This window comes from Bos taurus, chromosome 11 (genome assembly GCF_002263795.3).
Source record: "Bos taurus isolate L1 Dominette 01449 registration number 42190680 breed Hereford chromosome 11, ARS-UCD2.0, whole genome shotgun sequence".
NCBI lineage: Eukaryota > Metazoa > Chordata > Mammalia > Artiodactyla > Bovidae > Bos > Bos taurus.
In genome coordinates, this window is record NC_037338.1 from 61,243,618 (window position 1) to 61,265,080 (window position 21,463).

Sequence of the window (21,463 nt, forward strand, 5' to 3'; positions counted from 1 at the left end):
TTAGATATTTTTAAAATTCCAGTCTACAGACAAGTAAGATTGAGCATGTGTTTATAGGCACACAATAATTACAAGCATGTTTATTGACTGTTGGTTTCTATGTAAGTAGATTTATGTAAAGAAAAAATTCATTTATTTTACCTGAAATTAAATTTTAATTAAATTTCAGAATTAAAAAATTTGTGAATACTGGTAGTTAATTTTTTTCTTTGCTGAGTATTATTCTATCATGTGAATATATTGCAGTTTGATTATACATCTGTTGATGAAAGTATGGCTTGTTTCTAGTGAGTATTCTGAATATTCACTATTCTGACTAAATTTCTTTTAAACATTACTGTAAAAGTATTTCGGAGAAGGCGATGGCACCCCACTCCAGTACTCTTGCCTGGAATATCCCATGGATGGAGGAGCCCGGTGGGCTGCAGTCCATGGGGTCCTGAAGAGTTGGGCTCAACTGAGCGACTTCACTTTCACTTTTCACTTTCATGCATTGGAGAAGGAAATGGCAACCCACTCCAGTGTTCTTGCCTGGAGAATCCCAGGGACGGGGGAGCCTCATGGGCTGCCGTCTATGGGGTTGCACAGAGTTGGACACAACTGAAGTGACTCAGCAGCAGCAGCAGCAGTACAAGTATTTTGGGGGACAAACATTTTCTCTTCCACAAATAACTAGGACTAGAATCACTGGGCAATAGGATAGGTACAGTTTTAACTTTCAGCGTACCCCCCCAGCAATAGAGGAAAGGTCCAGTTGCTTCACCTAATGAATAGCATCTTCTCCAAAGCATACATATGTAGTTTGGATACAGGGTATTTTGGATCTGTAATATTTTCTTATCTATTTACGCATGAGAAAGGATTCTGAAAATAGACTTAGGGTCTTCTATCAGTTTTTCTGAGTGGGTCTTAAGGTTTTATGGAAAGGAACAATATTAGGTCATCCAGTAAGTATGATAGTGGAACCTGACTATAACTATAAACATTAGACCCTAAATGTTTTTAGCTGTCAACAAAAAGTGATTTCCCTCTTGTAGTAACTAGATACTAATTGTTTTCTTAAAACATTATGAAACATAATGAAATGCTTTAGATTAAAAGTCAATTCAGAATATTCATAGTTGAAATTAAGTATACTTTTAATTTAATTGCATTTTTAAAGTCAGATAACTTTTAGGTCCAGATTCTTTTTTACATCATATTAAATTTTGATCAAATCTAAATGGTGAAATGCAAACATATGAGGTACAGGTTGATTTTTCTCAGAATACAATATTTTCCAGAAGGAACTATTTCTTTTTTTTTTTTTAATTAAACTTATTTATTTTAATTAGAGGCTAATTACTTTACAATATTGTATTGGTTTATTGGACTTATTTTCCAGTTGTGATGCTCCTAATATTTCAGATCCCTTCTGGATATTTTAGAATCATTGTATGTTTCCCTTGAAACATTATAGATGTACTTTTGAAAAGTTATGAGAACTCACAATGTATTAAGCATATTATTGTTGTTATTTAGTCACTCTAGTGATGTCCAGCTCTTTGAGACCCCATGGACTGTAGCCCCACAGGTTCCTCTGTCCATGGGATTTCCCAGGCACGAGTACTAAAGTGGTTTGCCATTTCCTTCTCCAGGGGATCTTCCTGACCCAGGGATCAAACTCGAGTCTCCTGCATTGCAGGTGGATTCTTTACCATTGAGCCATCAGGGAAGCCCATATGCTGTAATAAGCTTACAGGATTCCCTGATGGCTCAGTGGTAAAGAATCTGCCTGAAATTTACATAATATACATTCATGTATGTGTGAAATGCTGTTTTTATACATTGTATACAACAGCTGAATAAGGATGTAAAAAGCAGTTCCAGAAGCTATAAAAGAAATGATTATGATATTATGTGAAAATTAAACAAATTACTTTTTAGAAAAACTTTGAGGAGCTTGAGATCCATGGCATTTTGGAATTCTTAAAAAAAAAAAAAAAAAAAAAGCTAGCTTGTCCCTAGCTATTGTTTTTTAAAATTAACTATCAGTTATATTAAATCCAAAGAGTAGAACCATTGTTTTCATTTGAAACACTCTTCTGTTTCTGACATTTTTCCTTTGAAATACACATTAAAAAAAAGTGAAGTCGCTCAGTCGTGTCCGGCTCTTTGCGACCCCATGGGCAGTAGCCTGTACCAGGCTCCTCCATCCATGGGATTTTCTAGGCAAGAGTAGTGGAGTGGGTTGCCATTTCCTTCTCCAGGGAATCTTCCCGACCCAGGGATCGAACCCAGGTCTCCCGCATTGTAGACAGACACTTTACCATCTGAGCCACCATGGAAGTCCTGAAATACACATTATTTGCTGCTAAGTCCCATTGAAATCACTTACAGGGAAAATAGATCTCTACAACCATTGGGCAGAAAATAGTCTGGTTTTTACTTTTAGGTTTGTTTCTGGAAAGAGTTTAAACTACACAGTAATTCATTCTCTTTGGTCTTGTGTATAGCTTAATATTTATCTTGCCTGTTTCTGAATATATCTACCTTTTAAAAATTATTTTATTGAAGTATGGTTGGTTATCTACCTTTTTTATATTGGTGGATTGAAACTTATAACTGATACCCAGATAACAGATTAGACAGAAAAATGATAAGGCACATTGCCTTATTTGATATAAAGTTTAGTTCTCAGTGTTTTGCTCACTTTCTTTGCATACATGTCTATTTTTGTAATTAAATATAAAAGAACCCATTGCAGAATCATTTTTTATTGAGAGAATAATTACAAAATAATTACCATGGGTAATTATCACAATAGGCAGTTTTCCTACCTCTTATCTTCAAGTCATGGCATTTATAGCAAAGATATTTTTGGGCAGCAGTTGAATTGTATATGCTTAAATAAATTATTTTTTAGTATAGTGTTGGACAAAGGAAGCAGGAAAATTGTAATAGACAAGAAAAGTTATGGCAGAGTAGTCTGTTGCCTTAAACCTAGTTTTCAAACTAGGAATTTAAAGTCACAGAGATGGGAGAATTCCAAAGGGAAAGAAGAGCTTGAAAGTCCTCACCAGCTTTTGGATGGCATTATCACTTCTACTTCCTTGCTATAAGCTGTATTTTTGTTGTTGTTGTTTTAAACTTTTTATTTTGTATTGAAGTATGGCTGATTAACAACATTATGATAGTTTCAAGTGGACAGCAAAGGGACTTAGTCATACGTATACATGTATCCATTCTCTCCCAAACTCCCTTCCCATCAAGACTGCCATGTAACACTGAACAGAGTTCCCTGTGCTATATATATTAAGTCCTTGTTGGCTATGCATTTTTAATATAGCAGTGTGCACCTGTATAGCCTTTAACAATATGCTGTGGTATCATGAAGGGATGGGTGTAGTGGTGGCTCTTTGACTAAGACCATGATGTGGGCAGCTCTAAGACAGCTTTACATGTGACATCCTAAACGTATGCGTAGATGAAGTTTTATAAATTGAAAATCATCAATTTAAAAACTAAATGATAGTTATATTTATTCAGTGAAAAATTTCAGAAGTAACAAGTGAATATTTAGTTCCATATTAGGTTTTTTAGTTACATATCTGTATTTAGTTCCATATTAGGTTTAGGTCTTTTACATAAGGTATGATATGAAATAATTTGAAAATAAGACATCTTATAGAGTCGGTACTCAAAATTGATAAATGTTACCTTTTCCCTAGGTCTGCCTTTGCTAAAGGATCTCTGATATGATTAAAAGGTGAAGCAATTTATATGAGTGGAAGTGAATATGGCTTCATCCTTTCTACCATTAACTGTACTAGGATGATGGCAAATAATGAAATAGCCTGCCTTTCTGGACTATATTAAGGAGCTAAATAGCTGTATGTGTTTTATACTGAATTATTTTCTAGGGAAATCTTTTCTATTACTCTGATCAAAAACTGATCAGGATTCCTGTAGTGCTGATGATTGCCAACATGAGGTACTTTTTAAAAATAAAGTTCCTAAGAACCTAAAGTACTGTCTCCATGGATCTGTACAATTAGGTGTTTAGTACCACAGCTGTTTTTAGTTGCCTGTGTTAGACTTTTCATTCTTTTTCTAATACATAATAATTAGCTGACATTATGAAGCTGACATTATCAGATACTAAGCTGGACTAATTGATATTGTTACTGTGTCTTAACATAGCTAGTTTGTATAGTCACTACAAAGACCATCAGAAAGCCAGAGCTGACTTAGGTGGACCTTTTCTCTCACTGGGGAGAGTTGCTGGATAGAAAGGCGGCATACCAGCAACTTGGGAACTAGCACCCTTCTATCTCTTTATTTAAAAAAAAGAAAAAAGATTTTAGTTTGTTAAGCAGATAGTAGTTTTGTTTGTTCAGCAGTCTAATTACCATTTCCTGATCCTAGACTGAGAATTGAAAGAGATCATTTAGAGGACCAGCATTAGGTAATTACTTAATATCACTGTCTTCTAATTCTACCCAGTTGTTTGTTGGTCTCCACATTCCCTGCTTCTCACACTTTTGATCTCTTTCTCATGCATATAAATGTTAAGACCTTAGGGATTGAAGACTATTTTCTTGACTACTGTGTGAATCAGAAATAGAGCTGGCTGTAATGTTGGTTGGGTGAAGAACCCTGAACTTGAAAATCATGGAGCTGGTTCTCCTACAGATTGTTATTATGGGTTCAGGCAAGCCATTTACTCTTTATTGCTTCAGTTTCATTATCTGTACCTGATTAGATTTCCTAAGGATATTTTCAGGTCTAAAATTCTTTGATGGTACTTTTTAAAATTCAGAATTGTTCAAGTACTATCTTTTCTATTGTCACTAATAAGAAAAATTCAATTATTATAGTCTTTTTCAATGTATGGGGAGACTATGAAAATATAATTATGGGAAGTTTGAAGAGGCTAGAGAAATAGCTTGATCTGTTGTTAGAGTACATGAGAATTACAGTTGTCACAAATCTTCAGAATTAAGTATGTAGACTATATAGAGAGGAGTTCTAATTAGAGATTATCTAAGATGGCAGCAATTTACTTTTCAAAATTCAGATTGTTTACTCTGTGGGGTTGTTTTCTAGGACTGTCAACAGGCATAGAAATAAGGCAGGGGAATAGAAGAATCTCTGGAGACGTTTTTTAATCAACAAAACTCCGTTCTTTACCACTGGCTGTGGTGTGCTAAGTCTCTATTTTTTATTAAGTATAGTTGACTTACAATATTCTGCTGGTGTTTTAACCAACAAGGTATGATAAGATTTACATGGACATACGTTTCTGTGATCTTGATCACTTCTCAGTTCCACTTCCTGGATTCAAATCCAGTTTCTGCCACTTGCTTGCTGTGTGGTCTTGGTCAAGTCTGTGTCTCAGTGTCCTCAGATATCCTCTCAGGTGTGTTAAACCTGCTCCCTGACATGCGTCTGCACTCAAGTACTCTAACTTCTTTTCTATTATTACTGAAGAATGATCTGTGCTCCCAGCACAAGCCAGTCTGTCTCCTTTCATACTGTTAAAGACATGACTCTAGCAATTATTTCTCTTCTGCATCATTAAAATTTCCCTTTCAACTGAGTGTTTCCCATCACCCTAAAAATATTTCTGTCTTAAAAAATTCTGGCCTGACAATATTTCTCAGACTAGCACTAACCTATTTCTCTCTTTCTCTTTCAGCAAAATAGCCCAGAGAAGTTGAATGTGCTTGCTAGCTTCAGTGTCTATCTTCCTATTCTTTCTTGAACCCATGCTGATCCAGTCAGGTGTTTACCTACCCTCACCACTCCACTGAAACAGCTCTTGTGAAGTCAGTAATGGCTTTGGCTTTGTTAAATCCAGGGATCATTTTCCAGACCTCATCCTCTTGACCTGTTACCAAGATTTGGCACAGATAATTGTTCATGTCTCCTTAAAATATTTTCTCCACTAGACTTTCAGAATAACCACTTGCCTCTGGTTTTCCTTCTATTTACTGACCTTTCTTTACTGATTCCTCCACATTTCCTGGACCTGTTATTGTTGTGCTCCAAAGTTCAGTTCTTGAACCTTTATTTTCTCCCTCTCTCTCTGTTTCCCTTCCTCCCTCCTGTCACTCCCTTGGGATTACATCCACCCTTAAGCTTTAAGTATCACCTGTATGCTGATGATTCCCAAATTTATAACTCCAGGCAGGTATATCCAGCTGCCTAGTTAAACAGCTACACTTGAATATCTAATAGACACCTTAGATTTAATGTGTATAAAATCACGTTTCTAATCTGATTTTCCAAACCTGATCCTTCTGCAGTTTTATCTGTTAATAGCAATTCCTATTTTGTACTTGCTCAAGGGCAAAAGCCATACAGTCATCCTTGGCTACTTTCTTTCATACAGTCAGACAGAAAATCTTATTGATTCTGTCTTAAAAATAAAAAAAATAAATAAAAATAAATCTGATCATTTCATACCACTTTTATACCACCCTAAGCCAATTCACCGTCAACTCTCCTTGGGATTATTGCATAGCTTCTTTATTGTCTCCGTTTCCTCTCTTACACCTGGTTGTTGTTGTTCAGTCACTCAGTCATGTCCAGCTCTTTGCGACCCCATGGACTGCAGCACACCAGGCTCCCCTGTCCTTCACTGTTTCTCCTGGAGTTTGCTCAAACATCTGGAGTCTATTCTGAATAGATTTGCTAGAGCTAAAAAAATGCAACTTGGATCATCATTCTTCTGTTAAAATCCTCCAGTGGCTTCTCATCTCTCTCAAATTACAAGCCAGAATCTTTGGATGGCCTGCTCGAACCTTGTATGACTGGACCCTCCATGATTTCCCTAGTCTTGTCTTCTGCTGCTCTTCTCTTTAACGACTCTGCCCCAGTCACACTGGCCTTGTTGTTATCTGACTGCTTCAGCACATTTCCAGTTGCTGGTCCATCTCCCTAGAAAACTCTTCCCATGTTTAAATGATCTGATTCGCCTCCTGTGGTCTGTTCTTGTCACCTTCTCAAGGCTACTTTTCTCTGATTTGTTGTTGTTAAATTGCTCAAGCTGTGTCCAACTCTTTGCAATCCCATGGACTGCAGCATGCTAGGCTTCTGTGTACTTCATTGTCTCCTGGAGTTTGCTCAGAGTCATGGAGTTGATGATGCCATCCAATATCTCATCCTCTGTCAACCCCTTCTCTTTCTGCTCTCAATCTTTCTTAGCATTGAGGTCTTTTCCAATTAGTTGGCTATTCGCATCAGGTGGCCAAAGTATTAGAGCTTCAGTTTCAGCATCAGTCCTTCCAATAAGTATTCAGGGTTGATTTCCTTTAAGATTGACTAGTTTGATCTCCTTGCTGTCCAAGGGACTCTCAAGAGTATTCTCCAGCACCACAGTTTGAAGGCATCAATTCTTCGGCGCTCAGCCTTTTTTTATTGTCCAGCTCTCATATCCGTACATGACTACTGGAAAAACCATGAAGACGAAGAAGTGAAGTCGCTCAGTCGTGTCCAACTCTTTGCGACCCCATGGACTGTAGCCTACCAGGCTTCTCTGTCCATGGGATTTTCCAGACAAAAGTACTGGAGTGGATTGCCATTTCCCTCTCCAGGGGATCTTCCCACCCCAGGGATTGAACCTGGGTCTCCCGCATTGTAGACAGACGCTTTACGCTTTGACTAAATGGACCTTTGTAGGCAAAGTAATGTCTCTGCTTTTTAAAACACTGTCTAGGTTTGTCATTGCTTTTCTTTCAAGCAACAAGTGTGTTTTAATTTCATGGCTTCAGTCACTGTCCACAGTTATTTTGGAGTCCAAGAAAATAAAGTTTGTCACTATTTCTATTGTTTCCCCACCTGTTTGAATTTGCCTTTAAGTTCTGAGATCACAAAATAATTTTTAAAATATTTCTCCTGAGAAGATTTTTCTTAAATTTGAAATAGCTTTTGAAAATATGATGCTCTCATTTTTCTATTTTCATGTGTATGTGTGTGTGTAGGAGAGGGTAAATGTTTGTTTACAGATAGTAATCTGTAGCTTACATGTGATATAACTGTCATGAGTAAGTGTTAGTTGCTCAGTTTTGTCCAACTATTTGCAACCCTGTGTACTGTAGCCCACCAGGCTCCTCTATCCATGGAATTCTCCAGGCAAGAATACTAGAGTAGGTGGCTATTTCCTCCTCTAGGAGATCTTGCTGACCAAGGGATTGAACCCAGGTCTCCTGCACTGCAGGCAGATTCTTTATCGTCTGAGCCACCAACTGTCATGGTCCAAGTTTGATGCTTGAAAAGTTCTATTTGACTAATCATTTTTGTTTTAGGGAAATAGATCTAATGGATAGTTAAATAGGGTCAATATATCTTTGCAAATTATTAATATTGCATTTTCTGTACTTCAAGTTGAAGGCATTTTGTTTTTTTTGGTAGGCTCATAGCTGGCAGCCTGGAATAAAAAATCCTTACCGTGGTGTTGTTGTATGGCCTGTTCCTGAAAACATTGAAATCACTGTGACACTTTTTAAGGTAAGTTCCATTTTTATAGGTTATAGGATTTACTGTGCAGTCATTGTTATAAATGATGGAATATTTCAGTATTCACTGTTCGACACACTTGAGTCCTTAATGAGCAGTAAGAACCTTAATATGCATTATTTTTAGAGATGTAGCAATTTATAACAATACAAGGTATTTCATGGTGTATAAAGTCCAAATAATATGAGAGTCTTTTTGAACTTATTCCAGTTAAAATCAACTGGAACATTTCTTTTATTGCTTCCTACATTCTACCCACAGGAAAATTTAAAGTGCTTTTTCTGTGGAACCCTGAGGTTTGTGGAATTCTTGTCCTGGAGTCTCATTTTGTTAGCCTTGTTTGACTAAAAACTAGATGTGTTTTAAAATTGATATATGGTATTTTATTAAAGTTAATATAGGAAGGTAAATTTAAAATGGATTTTTGATAAATATTTTATTGATATTGATAGCTTATAAATACTATAGCTTAAAATAAAAATTCTGGTAATAAACTGAAAGTCCAGATCCAAAAAACATAGCTGTTCGTATATCTTACTTTTTTATATATGTTTTTTCTTGAATGTCTTCTCTATTTCTTAACGTTCTAAATAGTCCTCACACATATGAAAACTAAGCACTAGAATAATTACTTTCCCAACCAATTTCTTACCTACTCAAAAAAAAAAAAAAAATGATGGGGACAAATATGTCTCAGCTTCAGCCTTCTTAGAAGTGGTGCATAGGAAACAAATGCTTTATTTCTTCTTTGAATCATTCCAATCATGTTGACTTTACTTTTGCAAAAGGATAGAATGAAGGAGGACATTTAGTTGAGCATAATTTAGTAACATAAACTTGTGACAATCCACTAAATACTATAAGATATGACATCTAAGTAGAACAAATTTATATGGCTTCAAGTGTGAAATCACTGTGTAAAAAGGTACTTTTGATTTTGTATTTCAGTATATTAATTGATGTGCTCTGGAACTACTGAAGAGATCAATAGAACAAAGCAGTATAATGAATGTTAATGTACTAACCCATCAATGAGACACTACTTTCAAATGCTCTGTGTTTCATAGATATTCTATTTTATGAAAGATTCTTAACACTTTATGTGTGTTTTACAGTTGTAATACTATTGTTATTGACATTATAACATCACATGATTATGCATATCATTTATACACTGTTGGCCCAGGGAGAAATAAGGCATGAGGTTGTAGCTCCTCTTCCTTTTTTTTCAGGAAAGATCAGAATCATCCTATTACCCTTCAGTCAGCTATCGTAAAAGCCTGTTATTAATCCCCCACCCTTCCCCATCCATACCTCTTCTGTATGTGTTAGTCACTCAGTCGTGTCCAACTCTTTGTGAGTCCCTGGACTGTGGCCCACCAGGCTTCTCTGTCCATGGAATTCTCCAGGCAAGAATAATAGAGTGGGTTGCCATTTCTTCCTCCAGGGGATCTTCCTGATTCAGGGCTTGAACCCAGGTATCCCGCATTGCAGGCAGATTCTTTACTTTTTGAGCTACCTTGGAAGCTCCTACCTCTCCTACTAAAGTGATGTAGTAAGTTTGGTAGTTAACAACAATACCTTTAGAGTACTATTTCATTTAATTCTCAAAGTAACCCTGAAGTTCTAGAATTGTTTCCATTGTACTGATAAGGAAACTAAGACTAAAGGGGAAGGTAACCTGCCCTGTCACACTGTGATTTAGCCCTGGGGTGTGGTTGTTGTGTGTTTGGTTTTGGGTTTGTTTTACATAGCATGGCCTATTCTGTAGTAAATACCACTCTGAATATAGATTACCACGGCAGAATCTGTGACATGCTTGAGGAAAACTTTTAAGTAATCTTCTGTGTTTTGATTTAGTCTGTTTTTATTGTTAAAGTAAATGAATGGACATAGTTACACAACTTTTATAAAAATGACGATAGACAACAAGGGGTTAGAAGAGAGCTGATAAATGGTTGACAGCTATGTGTTTGGGCAAAGGATATGCACTAACTGAGTGATTTTGTGTTGAAAGTGGCTGTTGAAATGTATTACTTGGAGGATTAGGAGGTAAGTAGTTTTCAAGTACTAATGAGAATGTTCAGCAAATCCTATCACTGAACTTTTATGTCTTTTAAATGTTAGTCTGTAGGGAAATAAATACTCCCTCCTTCCCAGTTTGCTGTATTACACATTTCTCTTCAGTGAATATCTTTAAATATCTTTGTCTTCCTGGCTCCATATCTTCCCAGAGTTGTAATAGAAGAACCAAAAAGTAAACAAAACAAAATAGCTTTTCATTCTCTCATATTAATTTTTGATTCTTGTTTTTGAACAGCATTTTAAAATATTCAAGTGGAAAGCTTTTTCATATTTCCCCCTTTCTTTTACTTATATTAAAGTCTCAAAATTTACTTAATCCTGAAATTTGCAAAATAGGAAAGAACTGCTCGTATTCACAGAGGTATGTTCATAGACAAAGTGCTTTTAAAAAAAGTTATCAAGAAGTTTCACTTTTCTATGGCTTAAGCAGAAATTAGTTCTTTAGCCTGCACGCTTGATTTTGAAAGTTTAATTAGCTTGAAAATAGCTATTTCTGGTAAATGAAAAAAAGCCCCTTTTAGGGTTGAGAAGGGAAATGGCTCTTTAAGCTGTTTCACTTTTTCTCTTTAGTTCAATGGTGATAAAAGAGACACTAGAGGATAGAGAACAGGATGTAAAGAAGACTTAATTGATTCAAGGTGGGAGCAACTTTCATTACTAATGTTTTTGTTTAGTCAATAACATAATTAATGAGTTTTGTAGATATACCATTTTAAAGTAACTTGAAAATGAACATTATTGTTGCTCCTTTACATCTTTTTAGTGACTTTGCCTTATCAGATGTGACCCTTGGCCCCATTAAAATTATTCTGTTATGGGTAATATTTATCTGTGTTTCTAAAAAATGTTTTTATCAATTTTGAGAATTAATGTATATCATATATAAGGTGCAATTCAATATTTGTTAAGTTTCAAGGCATATCTTCATTAATTCATTAATCAAGTTTTCTTGAGAAACTACCATATTCCAGGTACTTTTCTAGGTCCCTAGGAACACAGAGATAAAACTGAACTAACAACATGGCTAAAAGTCAGACAGACCTAAAATTGGCACGTAATTTTAACACTTATTTGTGGGAAGTTACATCTTTTAGGTCTCAGTTTTCTGTTCTTTTAACTAGGAACAAAAAGGATACCTATTTCATAAGTAGTTGTGATGATTAAAACTCTTAACACAATGACTGAGGCAGAGTGTGTGCTTTGCAAACATTTTGTATTATCACTGATACCACTACTATTGGAGCTTCTCTGGTGGGTTAGACAGTAAAGAATCTGCCCGCAATGCAGGAGACCTGGGTTCAGTCCCTGGATTGGGAAGATCCTCTGGAGGTGGAAATGGTAACCCACTCCAGTATTCTTGCCTGGAGAATTTCATGGACAGAGGTGCCTGGCGGGCTACAGTCCATGGGATCACAAAGAGTTGAACATGACTGAGCAACACACACACACACACACACACACACACACACACACACTACTATTAATTGTAAAAGTTGCACTAGAGCTAGGCTACATTCTTCAACAGTGGTGTGGGTGTGGGGCAAGCAGAAAGGGTAGTAATGTATCTTTTTCCTAAGCATTGTGTCACACTATTACTCGGTCTCTAAAGTAGCACTATTTGGGTCCTAAATCTCTCATGAAAAAAATCCTTTAATCTTTATTTACAGTAGTCATTCTCCATAAACCTCCACAAACCTGGGCAGGGCCAGGCTGGGGAAATAAGTATCAAGTAGAGTCTTCTACCTCTTTTTCCTTTCTACCCTTTCCTGCCTGTCCCTGCCCATCACCACCAAATAAACTCCTTTTTGGCAGGTCTTTATAATATCTGTGTGGATTTACACTGTGTGGATTTGTCATAGTTGCCTTAAGACAGCTCAGAATCAGCTAGTCACCATATTTTTAAGGTAGAAAAATAAACAAAAATGAAGTAATGAAGGAATTTGAAATTTATCCCATAGGTTGTAGGGATCATTGAAAAACTCTTAGTTGGTACTTACATGGTCAGAACTGTGGTTTAGGAGAATTAATCTGTGTACAAGATTAATTGGAGAGCAGAGAGACTGAGAGTGCTGCGGTTACTTTTATCTTGAAATAGCCTAGGCACAAAGTGATGAGGACCCAAACACAGCTGTGGCAGTAGAAACTGAAGGTTAATAATAGACTATAGTGGAATCAGTCATGAATAAGGCGCTTCCCTATGAGAAGCATGTGGTCCATGAGACACAGTAGGGGAATAGCATTTATTTGCACATACTCTCACTGTCAGTACCTCCATCCCTCCCCCACCGCTAAAACATGAAGTTGAACTTGAATAAGTTAAATGCACTTACGACGCTACTCCACTGCTTTTCCTTTTATGTCTTAAAATCTGTTGCCTTTCACCTTTACTTATTTTAGTATCTGTGGAAATCCCACCTTGTCTAAATGCTTCCTCACTCGTAAAGCTTTTCCTGTTCCTTCCTCTAAGAAACGTATTGTCTTCTAATCTCTAGTAAAACCATGTATTTCATTCATCATCTATGTATTTAGATTAGTTGTGTTTGTCTTTGAAAGCAAGGACAACTGTGTTTGAATCCGTATAACACCTCTGTAATTCCTTATATAGTAAGTAGCCAATAAATATTTGTCAAATACTTGGTTAAAGTCTGACTCATTTAGAAAAAAAGCTGCATTTGGTTGTAGGATCTGTTACCCTTTCTCAGGCCTCTGGTAATGGAGGGCAGATGAGGGTATCAACGTCAGATTTGTCATTTTGTGTAGGTTATGAAGTTCTTTGCAGTACTTTGAAATTCCAAATGTTTATAATATGTAACCTCTGCACCAAGAAAACCTTGCCTCAAGTAATGCTTTGAGTTCAGAATACTTAGAGGTATAAAAATAAGGATATCAGTATCTTAATAAATGAGCCTGGTGGGCTACAGTCCACGGGGTCACAGAGTCAGACATGACTGACTGACTGAACACTGCACAAAAAGTGCTTTTTAATAGTTCACTCACCAAGTTATCTGTCCCCAGGTTTCTTTTTTAAATTAATTTTTATTGAGGTATAGATTATTTACAATGTTGTATTAGTTTCTGCTGTACAGCAAACTGAATCAGTCATACATACACGTGAAGTCACTCTTTCAGATTCTATTCCTATATAGACCATTACAGAGTATTGCCTAGAGCTACCTGTGCGTATTAGTTATCTATTTTATATATAGTGGTGTGTGTATGTCAGTCTCAATCTTCCAATTTATCCCTCCCTTCTTTTTCCCCTTGGTAAGCATAAGTTTGTTTTCTGTCTCTTTGATTCTATTTCTGTTTTGTAAATAGGTTCATTTGTACCACTTTTTAAAATTCCACGTATAACCTCTGTCATAAAATATTTTTATGGTTTCCTTTTGTCTTGTTTTATGCAATGATGGAAAATAATGATATGTATTAACCTAAGTAAGAGAATTTCTTAATAAAAATAATGTTTTAAATTTAGATAAATTATGAAAGTTTCTTAAAAGCAGACCATTCTGCCCCTTCCTTTTTTGTAAGTTGGTAAAAGCTAATATCAAGGCTGTTTGTGTATTTTCCTAATTGAATTGACTGGATTAAAAAAATGTATTTCAACTTTATATTTTACTTTTGTTACAGGATCCTCATGCAGAGGAATTTGAAGATAAAGAGTGGACATTTGTCATAGAAAATGTAAGCTAATTGTAAATTCTGTCACCTTTCATATTTTTAACTATATACATTACTAAGGGGCATTTTGGTGGCAGAAGAAATGTTGCTTTATAAAAAATTAGTGATTTGTAGCTTTTAGAATTTTTTAAGTGAAATAATAACCAGTAGAATTATTTGTGAACATTGAGTCAGCCAAAAATTTCCTTTAGGTTTTTCTGTAAGATGTTATGGAAAAACCCAAATGAACTTTTTGGCCAATATTTTTGTTAAAAACATAAAAGTAAAACTACTCATTGATACTGAATTATGTATATGCTCTATGTATTCTGTTGGGAGTTTGAGGGAAGGATTGTGTCTTATTCATCTTTTTATCTATTTAGCATCTGACATGGTGCTTCTGACATAACATAAATGCTCTTTTAAACATTTGTTGAATGAAATTATGAATGATCTTAGAAATATTTGAAAATAAACTATATGCTTTAACTCTTTGGGTTGAAGGATTCTCAAGTAGTACTTTAATAATCATTTTCAATTAGTTTGCATTTTATGATGGAGTCCCAGGTGACTTGTAGGAAGATAGTAGTTGTTTAATGAATGTTTATTAAATGGAGATTAGGGAAGACAGGCAATGAAACTATGTGTGGGTTCTGAAGTCTGAGAGACAGATTGCAAGCCCTAGATCTTCCATTTATAAGCTCTGATTATGATAAGTTTCTTAACTTCTCAGCAGTCAATTTATAGGGTTGTGATGATTAAATAATTTCAATGAATATTAGCTTTTATCATTGTCATTGACATCACTATCATGATCATTATTACAGTTGTAAAATATATTTGTAACAGTTTTATAACATGCTTTATAAAACAGCATGTTCTTCCTCTCTGTAAGTGATTTTGTTTTATATTTTAGTGGTAAAAGGAATCTTACACTTTTTTGAACAGTAGCTGGACCATTTTTAGACATAAAGATCTGGGGAGCTTGGGAGGGAGGTCATGTCCAAATACAGTGGAAGGAGTTCTGGTGGCTGGATGTCAAACTAGTGTCATTGTGTAAAGGTTCACACGTGTTAACAATTCTGACTTTTCTGTAGTGATAGGTTTGAACACTGTAGTTGGAGTAACGTTGAGGTTTTGAAAACAGACAAACTTACATTTCTTGAAATTTGTTACAGCCTCAAAAATCTAGCTTTCATTGAGTTAAAATCTTCTCCCCAATGGATGGTTTTAACGGTTTTCAATATTTATGGCTCTGTTATATAGCTATGTTAACTTGATGTACTAAAGAATTAGCCTGTTAATTTCGGGTTGTAAGTAATAGTAGATGTAAACAATAACTTTATATTTGTTTAGAAAGATGTTCTTATCATACATTTGATTAATCTTAGAATAGAGGCACAGTAGTTCTAAATTTCTGAGAAATAGATTATAAGCTGTTACTGAAAGACACAACTATTAAAAAAAGCTATATGCCACAGATTAGGTTTGGATGCAAAGTACATTCAAATCTATAGAATTTTAGGAAAAATCTTTTAAGTTCTGTATTATATATTTTATAAAAATATTTTAAAAATCAATGGAGAAATACTGGGCTTCCCTGGTAGCTCAGCTGGTGAAGAATCTGCCTGCAATGCAGGAGACCCCAGTTCGATTCCTGGGTCGGGAAGATCCCCAGGAGAAGGGATAGGCTACCCACAGTATTCTTGGACTTTCCTGGTGACTCAGATGGTAAAGAATCTGCCTGTAATGCAGGAGATCAAGGTTCAATCTCTGGGTTGGGAAGATCCCCTGGAGGAGGGCTTGGCAACCCACATCAATATTCTTGCCTAGAGAATCCTTATGGGCAGAGGAGCCTGGCAGGCTACAATCCCTGGGATCACAAAGAGTTGGACACAACTGAGCGACTAAGCACAGCACAGAAAAATACTAAAATTAAGACAGTGAGATTTAAATGGATCATGAGATAAAAAGTTATATTTTGAATCATCCTTTCCATATTGGAGTATATGTTTCTCAAGTTGAAGAGTATATTTATATCCATTTTATGAAAAATATATATAAGCTCAGAAGCTTATTTAGCTGATTTGCCTATTTATTGCTAAAATGATTGAAGAGGGGATGGCCATAGTAGGAAAATGGAAAATAAAATACATTAGCATTTCTTCTCTCCTAGTGTTTATTGCTAAATTAGATTCATAAAAATCTAATAAAAATAATATAGGTGACTTTTAACTATTATTCATATTGTTTAAAAACTTTATAAAACCATTATTTTAATTGAACTGTTTACTGGAGATTAAATTTTCCTGTGTCATCAGAAAATTTTAGAGACCTTACTCTGAGTTATGTCGTGGAGAGAACACTGCATTTGTAGAGTTTTCCAGGCATCATTATGCTTTTTAATAGATGAAAGATTTTCTGACTTCTTGTCATTCTGCCTCCTTATTTGAAAAAAATGCATTTTCCTTTCTCCCATATCCTAGTGTAGAGAAGACATGAACTTTGGATTGGTTAGAATTGTGTATAAGTCCTGATGTGCCTTCAAAGCTGGTGACCTTGAGATTATTTTCCAGGGCTTAATTTTTTCATCTATAAAATGAAAGGTTTCTACTAAATCATCTCATAGGGATTTTCTAGGTCCATAACTTTGTTTCCGTAAATAGGAATATTTTTATAAACTTTTTTGAATATTATCTCTTTATAGATCAAATTTTTTTGTTTTCAGGTTCATGGGGAATGAAATATTTAAAAGTTATCTAGCATGTCATTTTGGAATCAGTTAATAACTCCCTAATTTATATCTTTCTTTAAAAGTCAATATTGGCATATATATTCAGTATTTTCTGTATGTTTTTATTTCTGGAATGAATTGGGAGTTTTTTGCAAGTTTCCTATTCTGAACTTTTTTAGCACAACAGTTCTTTCCCCCTGCTCTTGTTGCTATAATAGTCATTTCCTATGCCATATTAGAAAGAAAGAAAGAAAATTGAATTGTGGTTTCAACTCCCTTTTATGCAAAAGAAGATACTGGCTTTTCTAGTAGAAACCTAATTTCTCAGCCGTAGGTATTAAAAAAACAAAAAACAAAAATCACCATATTTAAAGAGATGGTCAAAATTTAGGGGACTCTAGGTGCTGAAGAGCTAATGTGAAGTTAAGTAAAATTATTCAGCATGTGGGAGGAACACACAGTTCCTCAGTTATTAATCATGGTGACAGCAAAAATAATGATGACTGCTAGGAACCTAGTGCAAGAAATAACAAATAGTTTATTAGATGAATTCATGATTTTTTTTATTATTAACTTTTACCTGTTTTTACAGGTTTTTTTTTTTAAGAGACATTTATGGGATTTGACCTATTTGACTAGCATAATGTATATTTTTTAAAAGTTTAAACAGAAAAAGGTAAATATTAAATGTATCCATTATTTACTTTCATAGGTTAAAGTTACCAGACTTCTTAAGTATGGTGAAATTGTTTTACTCTTAATTCACGGGAAAAAGCATGAATGCTCATGTTGTGACTAAACTCTTTTAAAATGCATCAACTTAACGGAGAACATAACTAATTTACATACTTTAAATTAAGACAGCCATCATAAATAATGAACTATTTAATGTGAAAGAATGAGTTTATATAATTAAACCTAAAACAAAACAAAAGAAAGTGGTATATTCTCACCTAGAAGATAGACTAGAATTGGGCATGTGTGTTATGTTCTGGAAAAACCTAGGTCAGTTTTCTGAGGTGCTAACAGGGCTCTTGCTTAGCTAAGTAAATTTAATAGGGGAGAAGTTCTATTCCATTTATTTCTGTATCCTCTAAAATTTTTATTATATAACACCTTCTGTGCAGTAGGTGCTCCATTTATGTTTGGTGAAGGAGTGAGTAAATGAATGATCTAGTCAAATTCAGTATCCTTAAAGGAGTATTCTTTTTAAGAGAGGAATTACAGTAGCATCCATTAACTATATTGAAGAAAAATTTAAAAAGTAGACTCTAGTGACAGTGAGATAGTATATGAAGGATCCATATGTCATTACAGTAGAAACTCTTCTCATCAATCTCTACTTAATTTACATGGATTACCTCATACTTTCCATTCGATCCATAAGACATCCTGGTTTTAATCCCACATGTGTCAACATGGTTAGTGGGCTACTCTCTGACATACTTCTACACACTCCTCTCCCAAGTGAGTTGTAAGTTGTTTTTGACCCTTTACAAGACCTCTTATGCTACTGGCCTGTTGTTGTAATTATATAATTTAATTAGATATTTCCTCGGCCGGTGACGGAGAAGGCAATGGCACCGCACTCCAGTACTCTTGCCTGGAAAATCCCATGGACGGAGGGGCCTGGAGTGCTGCAGTCCATGGGGTCGCTAGGAGTCGGACACGACTGAGCAACTTCACTTTATTTTTTCACTTTCATGCATTGGAGAAGGAAATGGCAACCCACTCCAGTGTTCTTGCCTGGAGAATCCCAGGGACGGGGAGCCTGGTGGGCTGCTGTCTATGGGGTCGCACAGAGTCGGACACGACTGAAGCGACTTAGCAGCAGCAGCAGCAGGCCAGTGAACTATCAGTTTGAGGAATTATTTCATGAAAACTGTTAAAATGCTTTAGAAAGAGTTGATAGAAGTGAGTTGTTAAAAACTGCTGTCAAATCTGGTGTGGAAATGCAACTGTAAAAAATTGGGGAAAAATTTACGAAAATCTGAAAGGATTTTTGCATTCAGATATTTCTCTTTTGTTCTTATATATTGCTTTCATTTAAAGATGACTGAATTGCTTATATGTAGAATCTAGAAAAATGATACAGATGAGCTCATTTGGAAAGCAGAAATAGAGACACAGATGTAGAGAACAAACTTATGGCTACCAAGGGGGGAAGAGGGAGGTGGGATGAATTGGGAATTGGGATTGACAAATATATACTATTGATACTATATATAAAATAGATAACTAAGGAGAACCTGAATGGTATGGACGTAACAGAAGCAGAAGATATTAAGAGATGGCAAAAATACACAGAAGAACTATACAAAAAGATCTTAATGACCCAGATAACCACGATGGTGTGATCACTCACCTAGAGCCAGACATCCTGGAGTGTGAAGTCAAGTGGACCTTAGAAAGCATCACTAAGAACAAAGCTAGTGAAGGAGATGGAATTCCAGATGAGCTATTTCAGATCCTAAAACATGATGCTGTGAAAGTGCTGCACTCAATATGCCAGCATATTTGGAAAACTCAGCAGTGGCCACAGGACTGGAAAAGATCAGTTTTCATTCCAATCCCAAAGAAAAGCAATGCCAAAAAATGTTCAAACTACCACACAGTTGCACTCATTTCACATGCTAACAAAGTAATGCTCAAAATCCTTCAAGCTAGGCTTCAACAGTGTGTGAACCAAGAACTTCCAGATGTTCAAGCTGGATTTAGAAAAGGCAGAGGAGCCAGAAATCAAATTGCCAATATCCACTGGATCATAGAAAAAGCAAGGAAACGCCAGAAAAACATCTACTTTGCTTCATTGACTATGCTAAAGCCTTTGACTGTATGGATCACAACAAACTGGAAAATTCTCCAAGAGATGGGAATACCAGACCACCTTACCTGCCTTCTGAGAAACCTGTATGGAGGTCAAGAAGCAACAGTTAGAACCAGATCCGAAACAATGGACTGGTTCCAGTTTGGGAAGGAAGTACATCAAGGCTGTATATTGTCACCCTGCTTATTTAACTTGTATGCAGAGTACATCGTGCAAAATGCCGGGCTGGAGTCAAGATTGCGGGGCTGGAATCAGGCCGAAATCAAGATTGCTGGGAGAAGTATCAATAACCTCAGATATGCAGATGACACCACTCTTATGGCAGAAAGAAGAGAGGAATTAAAAAGCCTCTTGATGAAGGTGAAAGAAGAGAGTGAAAAAGGTGGCTTAAAACTGAACATTCAAAAAATGAAGATCATGGCATCCGGTCCCATCACTTCATGGCAAATAGATGCGGAAACAATGGAAACAGTAACAGACTTTATTTTCTTGGGCTCCAAAATCACTGTAGATGGTGACTGCAGCCATGAAATTAAAAAACGCTTGCTGCTTGGAAGAAAAGCAATGACAAAACTAGACAGCATTTTAAAAAGCAAGGACATTACTTTGCCAACAAAGGTCCGTCTAGTCAAAGCTATGGATTTCCAGTAGTCATGTATGGATGTGAGAGCTGGGTAATAAAAACGACCAAGCACTGAAGAATGGATGCCTTTGAATTGTGGTGCTGGAAGAAGACTCTTGAGAGTGCCTTGGACTGCAAGGAGATCAAACCAGTCAATCCTAAAGGAAATCAGTCCTGAATATTCATTGGAAGGACTGATGCTGAAGCTGAAACTCCAATATTTTGGCCACCTGATGCGAAGAGCTGACTCATCTGAGAAGACCTTGATGCTGGGAAAGATTGAAGGCGGGAGGAGAAGGGGATGACAGAGGATGAGATGGTTGGATGGCATCACCGACTCGATGGACATGAGTTTCAGTAAACTCTGGGAGATGGTGAAGGACAGGGAGGCCCGGAGTGTTGTAGTCCACGGGGTCGCAAAGAGTTGGACATGACTGAGACACTGAACAATAGCAACAAGGAGAACCTGCTCTGTAATGCAGGGATCTCTACTCAGTGCTCTGTGGTGACCTAATTGGGAAGGAAATCCAAAAAGAGTGTATGTATGTATATGTATAGCTGATTCAATTTGCTGTACAGCAGAAACTAGCAACATTGTAAAGCAACTATACTCTAACAAAAATTATTTAAAATAAGTGATTGAAAATATACTAATGATACATTATAACTGTTGATTATATGAGAAGATGGATGATCAACAAAGTTATACTCTAAGACTGGTGAATGAAACACATAAATATATATTAAACAAAAGTAAATGTTTGTGTATCAATATTCATAACTTTCCCCTTTAATTGACCAACTCTCTGTGACATTCAGATCATTTAAGAGATATTCTACAATAAATATATACTAAGTCATTCTCATGAGATCTCTGTATACTCATCTATATGATTAAAAAATTGTTCTTAGAAATTTTCTTTTAAATCTAAATTCATGGTAAGTAGACATTACATTTTTCAGGCAGTAGCAGTTCACTATTTGAGCCGGTGAGGTCCTGCCCACCGCCAGGTGTTGGCAGCTCTCATCCCTC

The 21,463-nt window shown here is 35.9% G+C and overlaps 1 protein-coding gene across 10 annotated transcripts in view; it reads left to right on the top strand.

The window, feature by feature from the left end:
* Window positions 1–21,463, top strand: part of EHBP1 (EH domain binding protein 1) — a 387,100-nt gene that overhangs the window by 90,276 nt on the left and 275,361 nt on the right. For all 10 annotated transcript variants that reach the window (XM_024999431.2, XM_024999432.2, XM_024999433.2 and 7 more), the window contains exons 4-5: window positions 8,398–8,493; window positions 14,218–14,271. In XM_024999431.2, the coding sequence (XP_024855199.1) occupies window positions 8,398–8,493; window positions 14,218–14,271 (150 nt within the window). The remainder of the gene's footprint in view (window positions 1–8,397; window positions 8,494–14,217; window positions 14,272–21,463) is intronic.